Genomic DNA, 18,185 nt, shown 5'->3' with positions numbered 1-18,185 from the left:
TAGTCATAAGCTTTCAGTTAATTGATTTCAGTAGGATTAGGATCTAATAGATTACTTGAATTATATTATCTAATTTTATCTGATTTCTGAAGCTGTTCAAATTGGACAATTTATAGGGACAGCTAATTTGCTTTTAAAAGCTGCCAGCAGCACATTTTTGGGCATTGCCTTTGTGGCCTGATCCAAACACAGAATCTGCAGGAAAGGCTGTTTAGTCATCAGTGTCAGATCTTGGCTTGGTTCCTCAACCCTTTAATAGATTAATATAACATTTATTTAACCACTTTACACAAATATAGATAGCAAAGACTCTGGAACCATTGAAGTGCTGCTTGTCTTTTCTTATGAATATCTCATTCTTCATTTTCTAAATGTTTCCTATCTCTATTCCCCAAATAAGTAAAATCCTGTTCATCAATTCCACCTGTTCCACTTGAATAAGTGGATTATCCTCTCTGTTTTCAGGAGCAGCTGATTGCTTTGCTAAATGACCTTTGTTCCTCATCATAAACATTAGCTATGTGAAAAATTTCTTCGATCAGGGTGTTTGTTGATAGGTCTATTATAATATCCAGCTAAACACAATTCTAATGGGACACTCAAAATACATTCCTATAAGTGTACTAAATTGGCAAGATATATGTTAAATCTTCTTAATGGCTTTAAAATGAAAGAGGGTAGATTTAGATTAGATATTAGGGAAAAGTTCTTCACTGTGATGGAGGTGAGGCACTGGCACAGAGTGCCCAGAGAAGCTGTGGCTGCCCCATCCCTGGCAGTGTTCAAGGCCAGGTTGAATGGAGCTTTGAGCAACCTGGTCTGGTGGAAGGTGTCCCTGCCCATGGTGGGCAGGTTGGAACTGGGTGATCAGATGATCTTTAAGGTCTCTTCCAACCCAAACAATTATAAGATTATGAAGGAAAAAAAAAAGCATACTACTTCAGGTTCTTTGCAGTTAGCAGATTTTTCTTTATCCCTTCAGTTTTACCTAACTGATAATTCATTTTTATCTATCATACACTGAAACTTAGGGTGTGTGTGTGTGTGTGCGTTCTGTCAGTCTCCTTGTGGGCATTTGCTTGCATTAAAAAAAAAAAAAAGGTGTATTTAAGACAGTATAGTTCATTTGTCACTGTTTTACCTGGGAAAAAAATGTTATGGGAAATCCTATTTAAAGGCTGGTTCTTCAACTGACTTTTGCAGGGATCACATGCAGTGGTCACGAGAAGAAGAGGAGAATGCCAAGGAAAAAGCGACAGAGAACTCACTTGTGAAAGTCCAGTGGGAAGAGCAAGGTAACAAATTTCTAATAGCTTAAAAATTCCTTTTAAAATACTATTTATTCAAGCAAGGAAAGATCCTTTCAAATCCAGGAACTCTTTTTATTTGTACATTTTCATATCAAAATTTGTTCATTGTGGGCTTTTTTCTTCCCTGCCCTTTTTTTTTGTTGTTTGTTTTTGTTTTTGGTTTTTTTTTGGTGGCCTCAAAAGATTGTCTCAAAGTGTATTTTTCTAGCATTTTAGTTACTTACTTGAGCAATTTTGTATTTTGGGGGGCAATAGGCTTTATGTAAAACAAATACATCAGTATGATGCAGTTACAAGTCCTGAGTTCTGCAGTTCTTCTGAATGTTACACAGGACTTATTTCTTGTTACATAGGACTGTTACTTCATCAAAGGGAAAGAATTTGCAGCCAGCTAGGATACTGGGGATGAAAGTTCCCAAGTTCAAATGCTTTTTAGTGATCTGTGGACTGTTTAGAGAGCTAGTGTTTGTATATTGCGCCATGTTTCAGTTAAGTGCTATGAAAGCTGCACTGGTCCCAGCTGGTCCTGGCTTGCTGCCTTGGCCAGGCTGAGCTGGGAGTGCTGAATTCGGGAAGCATTGTGTTCACTTTGTATGGAAGGTGTTCCAATACACCATGAAGAGTCTGCTCTATAAGTTATTAAGGAATTTTGTGCCTGTCTTCAGTAAGGAAACAATGTTCTGCGTTTCTGAAGAATGGTAGCTCTAGGTTCAAGCTGGCAAACTAAGACTAAACTGTAGGATAGTTATGTATGCTAAAGATGGAGTATCAACTTGATAGTAACATAGAAGACTGGATTCTCAATTTGTTCCTTTATTAGAAAAATATTCTGAGAACAATTACTTGGATGTCCTTGGCCTCAGTTTACTTAGTGTGTCTTGAACCTATCAAATTAGCTGGTATCATTATGATCCTGTGCTCAGTTTCATTGGTGTAACTAGGGCACATGTTGAAGTTCATTTGAATTACCTGTGAATGTGTCTTGGATTGTGTGCCCTTTATCACGTTAAATACCTTGGGATAGTCATCCTGTCCTTTTCTGTTGCTTCTCACATTCTGTACCTAAACACAGGAGTACAGTATTTGTTTTTTAAAAATTACATCCAATATTTTCATTTGGTTTGTATAAAAAGTTGAGAAAGGGCTCATAATTGAAAAGTAAGCTGTGTAACCATGTGGCTCATGGAATCTTTCTTCATCTAGAATCAGTTAGAACTTAGTTTGTACTGGCAAGAAATTGAATAATCAGGCATTTGTCTATTGCCAAGAAATACAAGAATCCACAGACATTTCTCATGAATGCCCCTCTGTTTAGAACTTGAATAGGTGAGCATTGCTGATAGTGTCCCTTCAGAAAGCATCAGCTTCATTCTGCAAGTGGAAGTACATTTTGGCCTATTTGGGTAAACAATGAGCTAGACTGAAGGTAATGAGCAGGTTATTTTGGGGCTTTGGGAACTGCAGCAAGGGGAAAAAGACAAGACAGATTTCAACAGTTTTATTATATCACTAAAATAGTGATCGATTATTCTGATGAGCCCTGTTAAAACAAGAAAAGTTAAACTGAATGAACTCATGGTACTACCTTTAGGGATTTGATTCACTTATTAACATGCCTGCTAGTGTCAAAAGATTCTGTTAGAGAAAAATCTATTGACTAAGTAAGGATTTTTTTTTTTGTCTGAAGGCCTTAAGTTTTAGATTTGTCATTTTTACATGTTTTGGAAAATTTAGTAGTCGGGCTACTTAAATATGCAGAATGAAGCAAAAAAAGGATAATACAACTGCATGCATGGTTATTACACCGTGTTGCAGGAGTGACCAGTGACAGAATTGAAAGTAGTGCCCTTTTCCTTGAACCTACCTAATACCATACTAACACAATTTGAAAGGCTGTTGTTTTCCTTCAGGAAAGCCGTTGCTTTCCTTCAGTTCTGAAATCTGGAAGACTTGATGGGAATCTAAATACAAGTCTATTTAAAATATTAAATATTAAATGTATACTGTATTTAAATACAGTCTACAAGTCTGACCAGACTTGTAGAAAATTAATGACTATAACAAGAGATGATACTGATTTAAGAACCTTTTGAGTGGAAGTTGTGCAGGTTTTTTTTATACCAACTTTGAGCAGTCTATAAATGTGCAACTTGCACTATTGAAATCTGGTCTATATGACCTCACTCAACACTGCACTTATAATATAAAACCAATCTGTCCAATTACTCTGCATGGCTGGGTCTTGCCCTTTAATAATGCAATTGGATGTATTAAATGTTAAATTTAAGAAAATTATGCAGATTTCTAGGACAAGGCATTCTGCCACCTCCTTGTCACTTCCCACTGCCTGTCTGTGCCTCTAATGATAATTCCCAGCCTTGTTTATCTCTGAAAAGCTGTAGTGATTTAGGAAGTAGTATTTTAAGATTTAAATGAGAGTATTAGGAGAAATTCACCATATATTTATTCTGTGCCTTTATATTCAAAGAACAATTGGGTCAGTGTAAGTGGGTAGGGACAAAATAAAAAAGGCAACACGTTATATGATGTACACTTAGCAAGAGGTATCAAGAATAATGAGAAATAGTTCTGTAAATGCTTGGGGAATGGGGAGGTGGGGAAGCAAGAAAAAGATTTGGAGGGATGAGGAAGGGAAAACCATGAACAAAAGGGACATTGAGAAAGCTGAAATTCTTATCTTTTTATCAGCCTTCCTTTGAAAGAGTTAGCTGCAGTCCAGTGGCTAGCACAGTTAGTGCTAGGGAGAAGGTAGAAAGATCTTGTTCTTATACTGAGAAAGAACATGTTACAAAGTACATCCATAGAGTACATAGATGACTGGGAAAGCAGAAAAGAGAATATTTACTTTTTTAAAAAGGGAGGGCGTAAAAGAGAAGAGTCAGATAATGAGTTTCAATTCCTGGAAAAATACTGGAAGAATTAATCCAGAGCTTGCAAGACACTGGGTTTGGAAGAACAAAGGAGATGAATACTGGCCAATGAATATTTTTCAGGAATAAATCATGTAAAATCAAGCTGATTTCCTTCTTGGAGACGGTTACAGGCCCTGGGGATAAGGAAAAAACAGCAGACGTCTTGAAATTTATCCTTAGTCAGGATTCTGACTTGCTTTGCTTGACATTTTCATAAGCAAGTTAGGCAAGCAAGAGATAATAAAACTGCTTTTGTGTGAATGAATGCCTAGAAAGATTGTTTCAGAATGGAAAGCAGTGCTGGGCATGGAAATGTTTTGTTCCGTGTCCAGTTCTGCTTGTTTTTTTCATTAGTGACCTCAGGAAATGGACTACTTGAAGATGATATTAAGTGAAGAGATGTTTCAAATATGGTGAAGGTTGAGATTAGGATTCAGAAAGATCTGGACAAATGCGGGGAGGAAGGATCTGAAAGACAAATATTTGCTAAAAATAGATGCAGAATATTTGGCTTAGGAATAATTCCTTGAAAAAAAATACTAGCTTCTGGAACAATTGGCTAGGTAGTCATTTTACAGAAGAAGATCTGAGGGTTGTGGTGAATCACTAGCTGAATCAGCAGTGTCATGCTGTTGCAAAATGGCAAACTGGGAGTTATAAACACGATTACAGCCTGTAAGCCTTGTAAAATAGTCCTTTTGCTCTGTGTTGATAATGCCTTTACCAGAATACAGCAACAGAAAGTACTAAATCAGTTGGAGAGTATTTAGAGGAGAAAAATGAAAATGATCAGAAGTCTGAAAGTCATGACTTCTGTAGCAAAAAGGAAAGAGTTAGGTTTAGACAATGTAGAAAAGAGATTGTTTATGGGAGACATAGTAAACGACCTCAAATAAATAAAGAGGTCTTACAAAGAGGTCTTTGCTGTATTTGTTTGGTTAATGGGACAATTACTAGACTTAAATTGCAATAAGAAAATTTCAGGTTAGCTATGGGAAAAGGCTTTTAACTGTACAGATGGTGAAGGACTGTAATATATTACCGAAGAAAGTTGTCAAACTGTATGAAAGATGGTATTTTAAGAACAAGTTGAACAAATTTCCATGGAGAAGGGGTATGAATTCCCTGACTGCATGAAATCCCTTCCAGTCCTGTTCTTTGTCATTCTAATGTTCAGTTAGAATGTTTTGTGAATTAAAAGTTAAAACAAAGGTCTATTGTAAGACTTTCTGAAGTGTTTTGAAAGTAAGAAAGCCAGTATGTTGCTTCTGACTGTATTGTTGTTTTCTGTCAAAACTGCATTGTTGAATGGTTAAGAATGAATTACTGTCTATTGGCTACGTGGTAGCATTTATCACTCCAGTTCACAGAACTGGATTTCTAATTGATGGTTTTATTGAGAGATGACTAGCTACTCACAAATTTGCAATTGTTCATAGAGTTTCATAAATCATTAAATTAATTTCAATTTAATATTACTTAAATAGGAAAAACATGGAGAACATTTAATTGAAAAGATGCATTGTTTTTATAATTTGAGACATGAAAGCATGTCTTAGAAACTTAGGTTTGCATATTTCAGTGATGCAGTTCCTTTATGTCACTACATTTAGAGAGGTGGGAGGGAAAGATGATCAGAAAGCCTGTCTGCCCCATCTTAAGTGACATAAAATCTAATTAAACCTTCATGGGAGTTATTTTGGGTACAGATTAAGTTCAGACCCCAAATCCATGTGTTTTTATTTCAATGTGTACACTGTGGAAAACAATGGATTTTTAAAATGTAAATTTGGGGTCCGAATTCCGTGTTGCTTTACAGTAATTTGTAGCTAAGCTCATATTCACTAATTTTTTTATTTTGTTTTAATTTCAGATAAATATGAGAGACAAGCCAGTAAATATTGGAATGAATTTTACAAGACTCATAAAAATAACTTTTTCAAGGATCGCAATTGGCTGTTCCTGGAGTTTCCAGAAATTCTTCCAGAAAAAAGGAGAGAAAGATTGAAAACAGAAGAAAGATCTTCAGAACTCACAAAAATAAAGAGTACCAACAGGTTTTCACACAAAGATGAAATGTTTGAAGAAGGAGAAAAATATTTGAAGAAAAGTTACAAAGGTGGTTCTACTTCTGTACAAGGAGATGTATATAATAAAACCCAAGCAAAGTCTCTTACTGACAATCCTCAGGGTAAAAACGATGGAGAAGAACTTGGCAGGCTTGAATCCTTCCCTGGTAGTGATGCCACTTACAGAATATTAGAGGTAATGCACTGCACATGTTCCTACCCCTCATGTAGAACTCCACTTAATTCTCAAAACCCTGGTAAAGACTCTTAGTAAGTATCAAGAAAGTAAACATTTAGAATTTGACAGACTACAATCATTTATGACAGAAACTTTCAGAGAAACCTAGGATCTGAGCTTTGTTTTCCCCATAAAGTTTCTTCCAAATCAGAATTTAGAGCTAGATTTTGAGTCAGTTTTCACTGGAAGCTGGGTTTCTAATTTCCTAAGGAAAGTTATTTCTTAAAGTGCAAGTACTTGATGCATTCTTGCCAAATGGTGAAATTGGGCAAGAATACTGCATTTTCCTGTGCAGATGGAGAGGTGGATCCTCACTAACCTTAGAAAGACATACAGAAGAAACATGATCATAGAAGTGATTTGAGAACTGTAGTATGATATGTTGATACCTTTTCTGTCCAACATACCTTCATGTCTAATGGGTCCTACCTACCAATAGACAAAAATAAGACAAAAATAAAAAACATAGGAGGTCTTATTTGTTCATTTATTTTAACTTTCTGTTTCTCTTCTGATTTTAGGTTGGTTGTGGTGCTGGAAACAGTGTCTTTCCTATTTTGAAAGTTCTATGGTATGTAGTATGGATTATATTTTGAAAGTTCTATGGTATGTAGTATATAGTGGTATGTATGGATTTTCAAATGTCAAAGTTCTATTTTCATCTTATTTACTTTCTTCAGTCGTTGGTGCTAGACCAATGCTGCAGGAAGTGTTAAGTGGACTGTTTTCCAGCCCTGAAATTTGGATTGTTTGCAGATCATAGATAATGCTGGTAGCATCAATACAAGATATTCCTCATACTGGTCAACCTTAGTTTTTGGGGGACCATATTTGCTGACAGGGTTTGTCTTCAGGTGCATTCAGACCGATTTCTCATAGTTAATCTTGGGCAGGTGAATACTCTCTTTTCTTATATGCCATTGTAAAGCTATTAGGTATCTTTTCAAAAAAGCCAAAATCAGAGACAGTAGGTAATGGCATACGATCTACTGGTAATAAGTTGTATTATTTCTGAATTTGGCTGGTACACTTTGTCATGTTGCTCAGGTTTTAGTGTCAAGGCAGGTACAAGTCCTGCTTTGCATTACTTAATTCCTTGAAACATCTTAATACACTTATCTTCCTGTTTTAGAAAAAGCTGTTATGACAGCATGTCCTCCCTTCCATGTATGCAGGAAGGTTTTATTGGTATGGCTTAGTATGTATCAAGGGTTGAAATAGATTTCTTTTATTCATGCCTCCAAAAGCTTGAATACAACAGAGTTCATTATTCTATAAATGAATTCTAATTGCTTGCATCACTACTGTACAAAAATACTCCACTTGGCAGATAGGGAAACAGAGCGGGAGGAATCAAGAGATGCACCAGGCTTGTATATGAAACTTATCAGTGTTAGCAGTGCATCTTCATCCCACAATAAATGCTTTGCTTTAGTCAGCATGTAATGAAAGGGGAGCCCCGTTTCATATGAAAAGTTTGGAAAATAACGATATATATATATATATATAAAAAAAAGTTATCATGTGGCTGTATTAAAAAAGAGGAGACAAACTTCTGTGTTTTCATCACATTAGTGAGGCATTAGTCATAGGTTGGCATTTTTGATAATTAAGAATCCACTCATTAGATATTTTTCTTGGAGATCTCTATTGTTGTGCAAATCCTTCGATCAATCAAATCAGTTGGCTCACTGAACAACTTGCTCACTGAACAACTCACACACTTGTCTTGTATATGACCTGATGGAAACATCCCTTAGCAGCCTTGGCTTTATAACAGTTGGTTTTACTCTGAATTTAATAGTACAAAACTCACCCCTGTATACCTATAAAAAGAAGCCAGTATCAAGTATGAGTGTACTCTGGCTACAGAAAAAATTTCCGCTTAGGTTTGTAATGTAACTTTTAAACTGCTTCTCCCTGTCCCCCTTAAAATTTAAGTTAATGCTTTTTGATACAATGCATCATGAAATCACCATCCAGATCAAGCTGTGTCTTTGTTTTAAGTTGACCTTCTACATAGCTCCTATTCTGTTGTAAAAAAAAAAAAAATAGAATAACATCCTAATAATTCAATTAGGTCATCAGCTTAACCTTTCCTGAGGGACTGGCTGGGTCCAAAGCCTGGCTGCTTGTCCTCATCCATGATAAATATCTAAACTCCTCAACTCTCATGGTGGGCACAAAGCTGTTAAAACTTTTGCTGAGCAGCAAGGATGGAATATGTTTTGGTCCACAAGAGTTCTTCTGTTGAGCTCTCAGAGAGATGTCACTCAGCTGCATGTACTGAGATCTTATAGACGCTGTCAGAGTTTGATTTGCTTTCTAATGAAGCCATCTATCCAAAACCTCAAATATTTTTAAAGAGAGATTAATTGATCATGAGCTGGCTGTGAGTTCATCCCTTGGTAGGTTTTGAGGGGGTTGCTCAGTTTCTCTTAAATATATATTTTTAAGGTAAAAAGAAATTCTCCCAAGAGTTACTGGTATCTCATGAATAGTACAAGAAAATTTACAGCTGGCTTAGTCTTGGATGGGAAAGGAAGAGAAAACAGTGCTTCAGGAAACTCTTATTCATCTTGGTTGACAAAACTAAGGGGATAATGGAGGGAAACAACCAATACTGCTTGCTTAATCTAATTAGAAGCACAGCAAGGTGGCATGGGGGAACCCAAACATCTACAGAACTGGATGACTTTTGCAACACCCCCACCCCTGCCCAAATCATATTGCTAATTAAACTGCATACAGGGGCTAATGATAGAGACTTAAAGCAGTGCTTCTGTAAGAAAATGTGACCTATTAATGTGCATTTATGTAATACAACACTAGGACATTGTCATCAATCCTGACAGCCCTCTGTGACCTTCTTTCTTTGCCTTTTCACTTCCTCCCTGACAAGGCTATAATTCTCCTTTTTATACTAGCTGCCTGTTGGTATTCTTATGAATTTGTCTGCCCTATTGGTTCATTACAACCTATGTGGCTTTCCATGTGGTAGACATCAATAAGACATGCTTGATCAAGCCTGTGGAGAACCCTAAAGGGCCTTCTGTAGTTCCATGAACACTGATGTAGACTTTCATCTTTTACAATAATAATTTTTTAACTCATGTTGGTTTTGTTTTCTTAGCAATACACCTGGAACATTTCTGTACTGTTGTGATTTTGCTTCAGGAGCAGTGGAGCTGGTAAAGGTAATTCATATGCTCGCTTTAGAGTACCTTGTAAGCCTGTAATTCAGGAGGGTGCCAGGAAGCCGTCTTCATGAAAAAAGAATGTAATAGCTTTGACAACTTTTAACTGAAGTTTTCAATATTCCAAAGAACAAAGTCTTACTGTATGTGGAGAGGAATGAATACCATCAGTGAGCCTGCTTCTCAGCTTGAGTATGATACCAGGCAGAATAGACTTTTATATGAGATGTTTTACAATGCTGAAAATTGAAGAAAAAAGTTTCTTGAGTCACAGTAAACGTATTAACTACTACTGTTCTCTCTGTGTCTCTTTTCATCTTTTTCCTGACAGTCACATTCGTCCTACAATTCAGCCTGGTGTTCTGCCTTTGTTCATGATGTGTGTGATGATGCTTTACCCTATCCTTTTCCAGATGAGATCCTGGATGTCATTCTCCTTGTCTTTGTGCTTTCTACTATTCATCCTGACAGGTAAATGAAGACAAAAGGGCAAAGCAAATGGGTTAAATCTCTTTCATCACCAGAGGTTTTCAAGAATAGCAAAATAAGATAATGAATCCTTAATATATTATTTAGAAAACTGCAATATATATATATTTATAACACGGTATTCTAAATGCTCTTTCCCATTTTCAGGCTTCAAGAGAAAACCTGGTCAGGCTAATTTGTTAGCGAGCCTCCCCTCTCCATCAAAATACAAGGGTGTATTGTAACTAAATACATCCCTATTAAAAGTGACAGTGATTCAAGGCAATTATGATAAAAAAAAAAAACAGACATCTAGTCTTTTAGAAGGAAATTGGTTTTAGTGATCAAAACCAAACACTCTTGATTTGACATCTTACAATATGTTGATAAAGACTTAGGTTGCTGATTTATCCACACACAAATGCTTACATGCAGGCCTTTTAAACCAAAATGCATTCTGAATTTTGTAACTTGTTTTGATTAAGAAAACTTGATCTAATTTTCATGCATAATGTTATGCTGAGTACTGTTAGCCTTATTACTAATGCCTGTCAATGTCTAATGAACAAAACTTTATGATTGTTAAGGCTGCCTGATTGTGCAAATGCCCTTTTTAATGGGAAAAATGCAAAAGAGGGCATGTAAGTTAAACTCCTTTGACTGTTCCTTTACCTAGATCATATGAAGGGAAATACATGCTGTAGTACATTTACTTTAAGAACATCATTAAAATGGGCTTGGCAAACAACAGTATTTGCCTAAGTCTGAGAACCGTTTCCCTGCCTGAGTTATTAATGATTAGCTTTGCAGAAAAATCTTTCCCATATAGGATATTGCTCCTTCCTGTTTGTTCAGAGATGAGCACATGAGTCATGCAAAGTCTGGGTCCAGATTTCAAAAACAATTCAAGCAGTAGATTTCAGATCTCTGTAACTGCGGTGATACTGCCAGGAAGGAATTGGACAATAGAGATGCATTCATTCAATTGCTTTGCCTGTAGAAGCAGTAATCAGATGTTCTGTCAGAATTTCTGTGGACCTTTTCCTGTTAGCCTTTTGGGAATGTGTTTGGTTTGTCTGTCTGTTTTGTTGATTTTTTTTTTTTTTTTTTTCCCTTCCTCTCCTCCCTATATCATAATCTAAAGGCTGACATGGATGCTTGTGTGTGTGTGTGTATACACACATGAAGGTTTCTGTGTAATTACCTGTGTTGTAAAACCCACTTTCCAAAGATTTGTTAGTCATTACTGTCATCTCCTAGAATTAAAATGACTTCATAAAAGTAACTGTAATCCAGGTTCATCTTGCTCAGTACACATTTTTTTTCTGGAAACTTTGAAAGTCACAAATGAAAAAGAAAACCAAGAAAATGATGACGCAGAACTTAAGTACTTTGGAGACCTGGAAAATACATAAGAGGGACACATTTGTATTCAGCACAATTGTTACTTAGAGATTTCTCTTCAGGCTGTTGTGCTTAGGTTTTGATAATTGCTACTCTTGTACCCCATTTGTACACACTTAAATTCTGCCAGAAAATCCCTCTGAAAGTTGGTTGCAGAATTTGTAAGGTATTGAACTTCTTGAAGCTGTATTATTAATGTGCTGTAGTCATACAGATGATATTTCTCAAAGCACTTTCACATTTTGTGCATGTAAACATTTTCTATATTCACAAAACTCAGGTTGATATGGGAAAAGTCTGTAATACTTGTCTTGAACAGTTTCTTAATCTTAGGTGGTGCTGCCTTTTCTGTGTGTCTGTGACAGCATGCGTTGTGTTGAGCATAGGCAAAGAGGACAACTTTTGAAGCACTTGGCCTCCTCTCAGGGAATTATGTGCTTTAAAAGTGTATGCTGCTTTTTGGTTTTGTTTGTTTGTAGACATGATATTGTTTTCTGCTGAACTACATCCTAATTCTGTCCATTAAAAATGAAGGTAAAATACCTGTGCTGCTGTTGCATAAGGACCAAATTGCATTAGTGCTGGAGATCTAACTTTCTTGGGGCAAGGAGGTAGGGCTGCTTGATAGATAAGGGATGGTGTAAGGATGTTCACAGTACACAGTAATGGTTTGCTGACTTTATATAGTTAAGTAGGACTTAATTCTTCTTTAGCTCTTTTCATATACTGCATCCTGCCTTTCCTTTCCATTCATTTTGCATTCACTCTGGCTCCACATCTTCTACATGGTCTATCCACTTCCCTGCAGGAGGAAGGCTTGAATTAAGCAAGTGTGCAGACTGCCTTTTGTAGCCTAAATCCTTGTTTATTCTGAAAGAGTGAGACAAACCTAAGCCATTATTCATGACTCTGCAAAATATGAAGCTCCAAAGTAAGGTTAAAAAGTGAGAATGAAGATGCTCTGGTCTAGTGAAGGGGAAAGAGTCTGTGTATGTTACTTATCCCTATCATGCATGCAGCAGACTGGTGTAATCTTGGTAAGGAAGAGTTGATGTTAGATACACAATTTTGGAGTATGCAGACTTTGCTGATCTAACTAGCAATATCCTTTGATGGAGTTCTGCCAGATTCCTCTCCTGAGATGCTACTCAGATTTTTTCTTTCCATCCTCAACCATTACCTGTGGAGATACTGTTTCTGTGTGTATGATCAGTACCTCCATAAAGAAATCAGATGTTTTCATCTGCCTTTCAGGCCCTGGATTTTGCTATGTACAGTAAGAAGGCTGAGTCTAGCTCACCAGTGCACACAGCTAGCTGTTCATTCATTGTCATCTATCTGCCTGACCAATATGACCCACATACTCAAAAACTCTGTTATAATCCATCTTTGAGATTCTGTTCAAGTGAAGGAAAAGGGCTTCTTTTTTCTTTCCAATTTGTATTCTCTTACAGTTCCTTTTAAACTTCTGATTTCGAGGCTTTTTTTGTACAATTCTTGCTGTTCACTAGTTCTTGGCCTTTTTGTGGTAAATATAGACACATCTTCTCACTGTAGTTTCAGAAATCTATGTATATTTCTAGCATTTAGAAAAAAAAGCAGTTATGCTTGCAAATTTCACCAGTATCCCATCTATTTTCTAAGGATGCAAGGTGTTGTAAATAGGTTGGCTAAACTACTGAAACCTGGAGGAATGTTGTTATTTCGAGACTATGGAAGGTACGATACAGCTCAGCTTCGTTTTAAAAAAGGTAATTCCTGAATGCTTTTGAAGTTCGCTGTTCATTTTAACTCTTTTTGCAAAAAAAAAAAAGTGACCTATCTTTTTTCATTACTGCTCTAATTTCTTAGGTCATTGCTTATCAGAAAATTTTTATGTACGAGGAGATGGAACCAGAGTATATTTCTTTACCAAAGGTATGAAATGGTGTAGTTTTATTGAAAGGGTTGCATGTCTTTCAAGATGATTTGGGCTATAAAAGCTCATTTTAGGATTTTTTACTTTTTTTTTTAATTCTCTGCTTTTACAAATCCCGAAGCTTACTGTTTTAAGAAAATAATTCCTCTTCTGTGTACACTTGTTGTGTTTGTTGTCTGTAAGCAATCTTGCAGTACATCACTGGAAACTTTGTCTAAGTATCTTGCGTCTAATAGTATGCTCAAATTCTGTTATTTAAAGAGGTACTTGGTTTCTTTCTTAAAATTGAGATAAGCAGGCTTGGAAGGACAGTTGGTAGCAGTGCTTTGATCTTTTGCTCTGCTTTGTTGGTGACTCTGAGCTGTGAGGCTGCTTGCCCACCCAGTCACTTAGTTCTGTTGGCAGTCAGCTTAAACTGGTGTATTTTAGCTTGGCTACTGGAAACTGTGAAAGTGAGTATCACAGTACTTTGTTTTTTTTATGCTCTGCAACCTCAGCTTTGAGCAATAGAGGTGGATCAGGATTTATCCCAGTCTGAGTAATTTTAGAAGTGAGGTGGATCTGGGACATGTATGGGAAACCACTTGAATTCAAAGAACCTTCTCAGATTTTAGATGTCTTGTCTTGTACTTACTCCTGACAAAGAAGCTTAAAGTTTTCCAGTGGTGACTGACAAGAAGGAGATAATTACGTTGGCATAAATGTGTGGATTGTCGTTTGGCAGGTGAATTAGCTTTATCTTGATAATATGTGAACAGTAACCAAATGGCATTTTGTTTTCCTCAACTCTGGCCTACTGAACTTTCTGAAGAAAGGGGACCTATGAAAGCCATGAATAATAACCAATGTGGTTTGGGCTTCAACGTAACATTTTTTACTGTAATACAGCTTGAAAGTTGTGAAAATGAATTTCAAACAAAGACATTTTGCAGGCAGTTTCATTGATCTTTCAAATCTCAAACCAGATTTAGTTCCATCTTTGGTTGAACTGCAGGTTGTTAATTACAACATTCTACAAATATATTTTTTTAATTATAATAATCTTCATATGAGAAAATAGATGAGGTATGGAACATGTTCACCTTGGCTGGATTAACTGAAGTACAGAACTTAGTCGATCGGCGATTACAAGTAAACAGGAAGAAACAAGTGAAAATGCAGCGAGTTTGGATTCAAAGCAAGTTCCAAAAACCATTGCTGCTATCTCCAAATGATTCTGCAGAAAACATCAAAAGGTGCCCTTAATTGTACCACAAGCTCCAGAAACTGAGGCAAATTTGGGTATGTATGTTTCCCATAAATCTTGTGTTTATCAGTTGAAAAGGGCAAACATGGAACTGAGAACTTTCTCCTGATTTTCTTCTTGTAAATTTATGTATGTGAAAATGATTGGGGCAGGGGGAAGGGAAGGCATTTCTTACTTCTGCTTTATATGCAGTAAAGGGATATGCATTTATTTATTCATGTGGCCAGGTACTATTTTATTTCCATGAATATGAGTAGTCAGTAAGTAGAAGCATGTAACTCATTCCTGTTGAAATTCACAATATGTAAAAATTTTAGAAGAAACATAACTGTTTCAGAGATTTAGAGAAACAGAGTATCTGTTCTTACTATTGTGTTAATTTCTGGGTCATGTGTCTTTTAACTGCTGTGTGTCTTGCAACTGTATTTCCTGTTTGGGGGGAAATATCATGGTGCATAAATAATGAAGACAAAATCTCCTTTTGGTTTGCATGTAAGTTATCCTTTCATACTAACTGCATGTGGTATGCATAGGTTTCAGATCAGTCAGTGACTGGCATCCTCCATTGATTGATTTATCCCTCTGAAGTGTCCACTTTTCATCTCTATGGTCATCAGAAACATGCCAAACTCAAGTGTCTGTAACAGCGTAGTGATAAATAACTTTGAAGTGCCATAGATTGTAAACTGAACATCATGTAGAAAAGAATTACCAAAATGCCAGAACAGTGCTGAAAACAAATAGTTAAAATTTGCCTGGATAAATACAAGCATGATTTTTATGATATGTCAGATATGCTAGAGGGAGGGGCAAGAGTACTCCAGAGTACATTTTGTTAATACTTTTATGCAGAATGTAATCACACTAAAATGGCAGCTGGGATATTTTTGTTGTTTACAGAGAGAGGTTTCTTTCTTAGGGCTTGAGTCTTAGAAAAAAGACAAATACTTTTGCATTGACCCTAGGAGGATAGGACTACACTAGTATGTCAAGTGCTTTTAAGAAGAAAAACAAAATTCACACACTGTTTTCAGATGCAGACCGTGATGCTGAGGCTGTTGAGCTGGCATTTAAAGATGCCATTTCTGCTATTTCAATGTAAATTTACAATCACTCAGCTACGAAGAGGAGAGTACAAGAACCAGGTGAATAAATAAAATAAATCTCTTGCTTCAACAAGGATATAGAATGCATGTGATCTATAACATGCGTGCAGCTTTGAGTGCCATTAATACAGTGACACTCTCAAAGTCTCTTTTCTTGCTTTTGTTTTAGTCTGAAGGGTAAGCATGTCACAGCTGGCAACCCATTTTTGTGCAAATAGTTATCTGGTAAGCTAAGTAGAACCGACTGTCTTCTAGAAAAAAAATTAATGATCTAAATTTAGATGCTCAGTATCTTCATTCCCTCTGACAAGATGAGAGACCTGCTTAATTTTGTAAACCCAGATCTGTTCCCAGAATGAGGTGTAATAAGGAGTCTTTGAAGGTAGAATTTGATGCTGCATTTCTGGTGTTTCTGCACTACCATTAGAGTAAGATACTGTTTTATGAATTAAGTGGCTCAGGAAGTTTGGTTAGCAATGGCATTATTGTAGCCTGCAATGAAACTCTTCTGATATAAATCAGAAGTTAAAATGTAAGCTGGGTTTTTTTGAGCCCTAGGAGACTGTAGCATCTCTGTGGGAAATATAAATAAGTATCTGTTTTAATTAGGTTGCTACCATGTGCTATTAACTGTGACTTCTGAGTATGCATAGCTCTTAGTCTAGTGCAAAGCATTTTCAGTTGTAGAATTTTCCAGGGTGGTGATGGTGATGATAAGCTCTTGAGCATCACACAATCTTATTCATGTGTGTGATGTAGATTTTCCATGTGTAGAAGCTAATGAAACGTTTGCTTTGGCTCTCACACTGCTATGTTGATTCTGGCAAGATTTTAATATGCTGTGTTGTTAGCTTAACAAAAATGTGACATCAGAAGAAACCAAACCCTGAAATCTCTTTTGGCCTTGGGCGGAATTGGCTGCTTCTCTTCCACACCTTGGAGTGCAAGTATTGGCTGCCTCTTTTAGAATAGTGGTGCCTGGTTTAGAAGTAAGTAATAAGATCGGCTACTATTTATAAGTGTAGAATATCCACTCTAAAGTGAACTGTAACTACTCTGAACAGTTGTAAGACTGATAAAGAGGAAATGGACAGAGCCATCATTCCCAATAAGAACTTTTGAATCTGAGTAGAACTTTCTGTGTTTTGGCTTTGTGACATTGCAATTTTCAAAAAGCTTAAGCGAAGACATGTTTTTTAAAGTACTTCATATTATCTGTATTATTTGTGAAAATTAGTATTACAATACTGCCAAAAGAAAGGCGAGTAGAACTACTGAAGTAAAAGAAAGAAGGGAGATGCAGACAACTATATAGGAAATGCAGTTTAAAATAACTTATTGTTAATTAATTTTGGGGGGGTAGGAAATTAAGGCATTGCAAACAAAGTGTGCAATAGTGTAGCATTTGCAATACCAGTATAGAAAAAGGCTGTAAGTTTCACTTTTTGAAATCTGAAGTTATTTCTCTTGTCAGATATGTACCTGAAATCTCTAAATAAATACCAAACATTTTAATTGTTAATTGCTCTGGGTTTGGTTCAGCATGACTCCCTGTGCTGGTAAAACAGACTTGTGAATGTAAATGGCAGTTAGAGGAAGATAATCTTGTTAGAATTGAGTTTTGGCCCCATTGGCTTTGGCTTGCTTTATCAATAGCGTATACTTTTTGCCCATCTCCATTGGTACTGCAGTACATTTACATACAGGGGTACATGAGAATGGTACTTACTGGTTTAGAACTTGTACTTTTAAGCAACTACAAGAGAGGTGTAAAGAAAGCAACGAACCTTTTTTCCTACACTAATTCTGAAGTATCTAGTCAACAACAAATCATATAAAAAAATGTTTATTTGGGTTTTTTTTGTTGTTGGTTTTTTTTTTACAGCAAAACCAAGACAGATGCTTGTGCCTTGTCTATAAAACCACTGAATCTGAAGAGGACAACCAAAATGCAGGGCAAACTGGGAGACAGCAGGAATTCTAGTGACAGTAGGGAAAAGTTTCTTGTATTGGAGACTGTTATTTCTGTTCTGTCTTTAGCTGAGTTGCAAGTGAAAGACAAGGAAATCTGCAGGTTCTGCTGTTTAATAATGACTAAGAAATTGTAACAAACCATCCTGAAATTTGTATTAAACACCAGTGGAAATCACATAAATTTTGCTACTTCATTTTGATTTGTGGTGTCATCTTTATTCACTGTTCTGCAGTGTTCTTTCATCTTTGACATATGCCTTGTTTCCCTTTATTCCTGTGCATAGTAGACAAGCAGTTTCCACAGGAGCTATATATACAAACA

General features: G+C 36.4%; 1 protein-coding gene across 5 annotated transcripts in view; it reads left to right on the top strand.

Moving 5' to 3' along the window:
• The window catches only part of METTL8 (methyltransferase 8, tRNA N3-cytidine), a 43,303-nt gene that overhangs the window by 9,976 nt on the left and 15,142 nt on the right, over positions 1-18,185 (top strand). For 2 of the 5 annotated variants that reach the window (XM_057423708.1, XM_057423709.1), the window contains 9 exons: positions 1,204-1,295; positions 6,117-6,508; positions 7,072-7,121; positions 9,684-9,747; positions 10,079-10,218; positions 13,264-13,370; positions 13,471-13,536; positions 14,598-14,818; positions 17,775-18,057. In XM_057423708.1, the coding sequence (XP_057279691.1) occupies positions 1,204-1,295; positions 6,117-6,508; positions 7,072-7,121; positions 9,684-9,747; positions 10,079-10,218; positions 13,264-13,370; positions 13,471-13,536; positions 14,598-14,782 (1,096 nt within the window). In that variant the 3' untranslated portion in view covers positions 14,783-14,818; positions 17,775-18,057. Of the gene's footprint in view, positions 1-1,203; positions 1,296-6,116; positions 6,509-7,071; positions 7,122-9,683; positions 9,748-10,078; positions 10,219-13,263; positions 13,371-13,470; positions 13,537-14,597; positions 14,819-15,817; positions 15,929-17,774; positions 18,058-18,185 lie in introns of those variants that run through there. The other 3 variants (XM_057423710.1, XM_057423711.1, XR_008974126.1) reach the window with 2 other exon arrangements.

This window comes from Pezoporus wallicus, unplaced genomic scaffold (assembly GCF_028554395.1).
Source record: "Pezoporus wallicus isolate ANWC-B61680 ecotype Strahan unplaced genomic scaffold, APGP_CSIRO_Pwel_v1 contig_1181, whole genome shotgun sequence".
Taxonomy (NCBI): Eukaryota; Metazoa; Chordata; class Aves; order Psittaciformes; family Psittacidae; genus Pezoporus; species Pezoporus wallicus.
The sequence above is the reverse complement of the archived record's forward strand: the minus strand, read 5'-3'. Positions and strand labels throughout refer to the sequence as shown.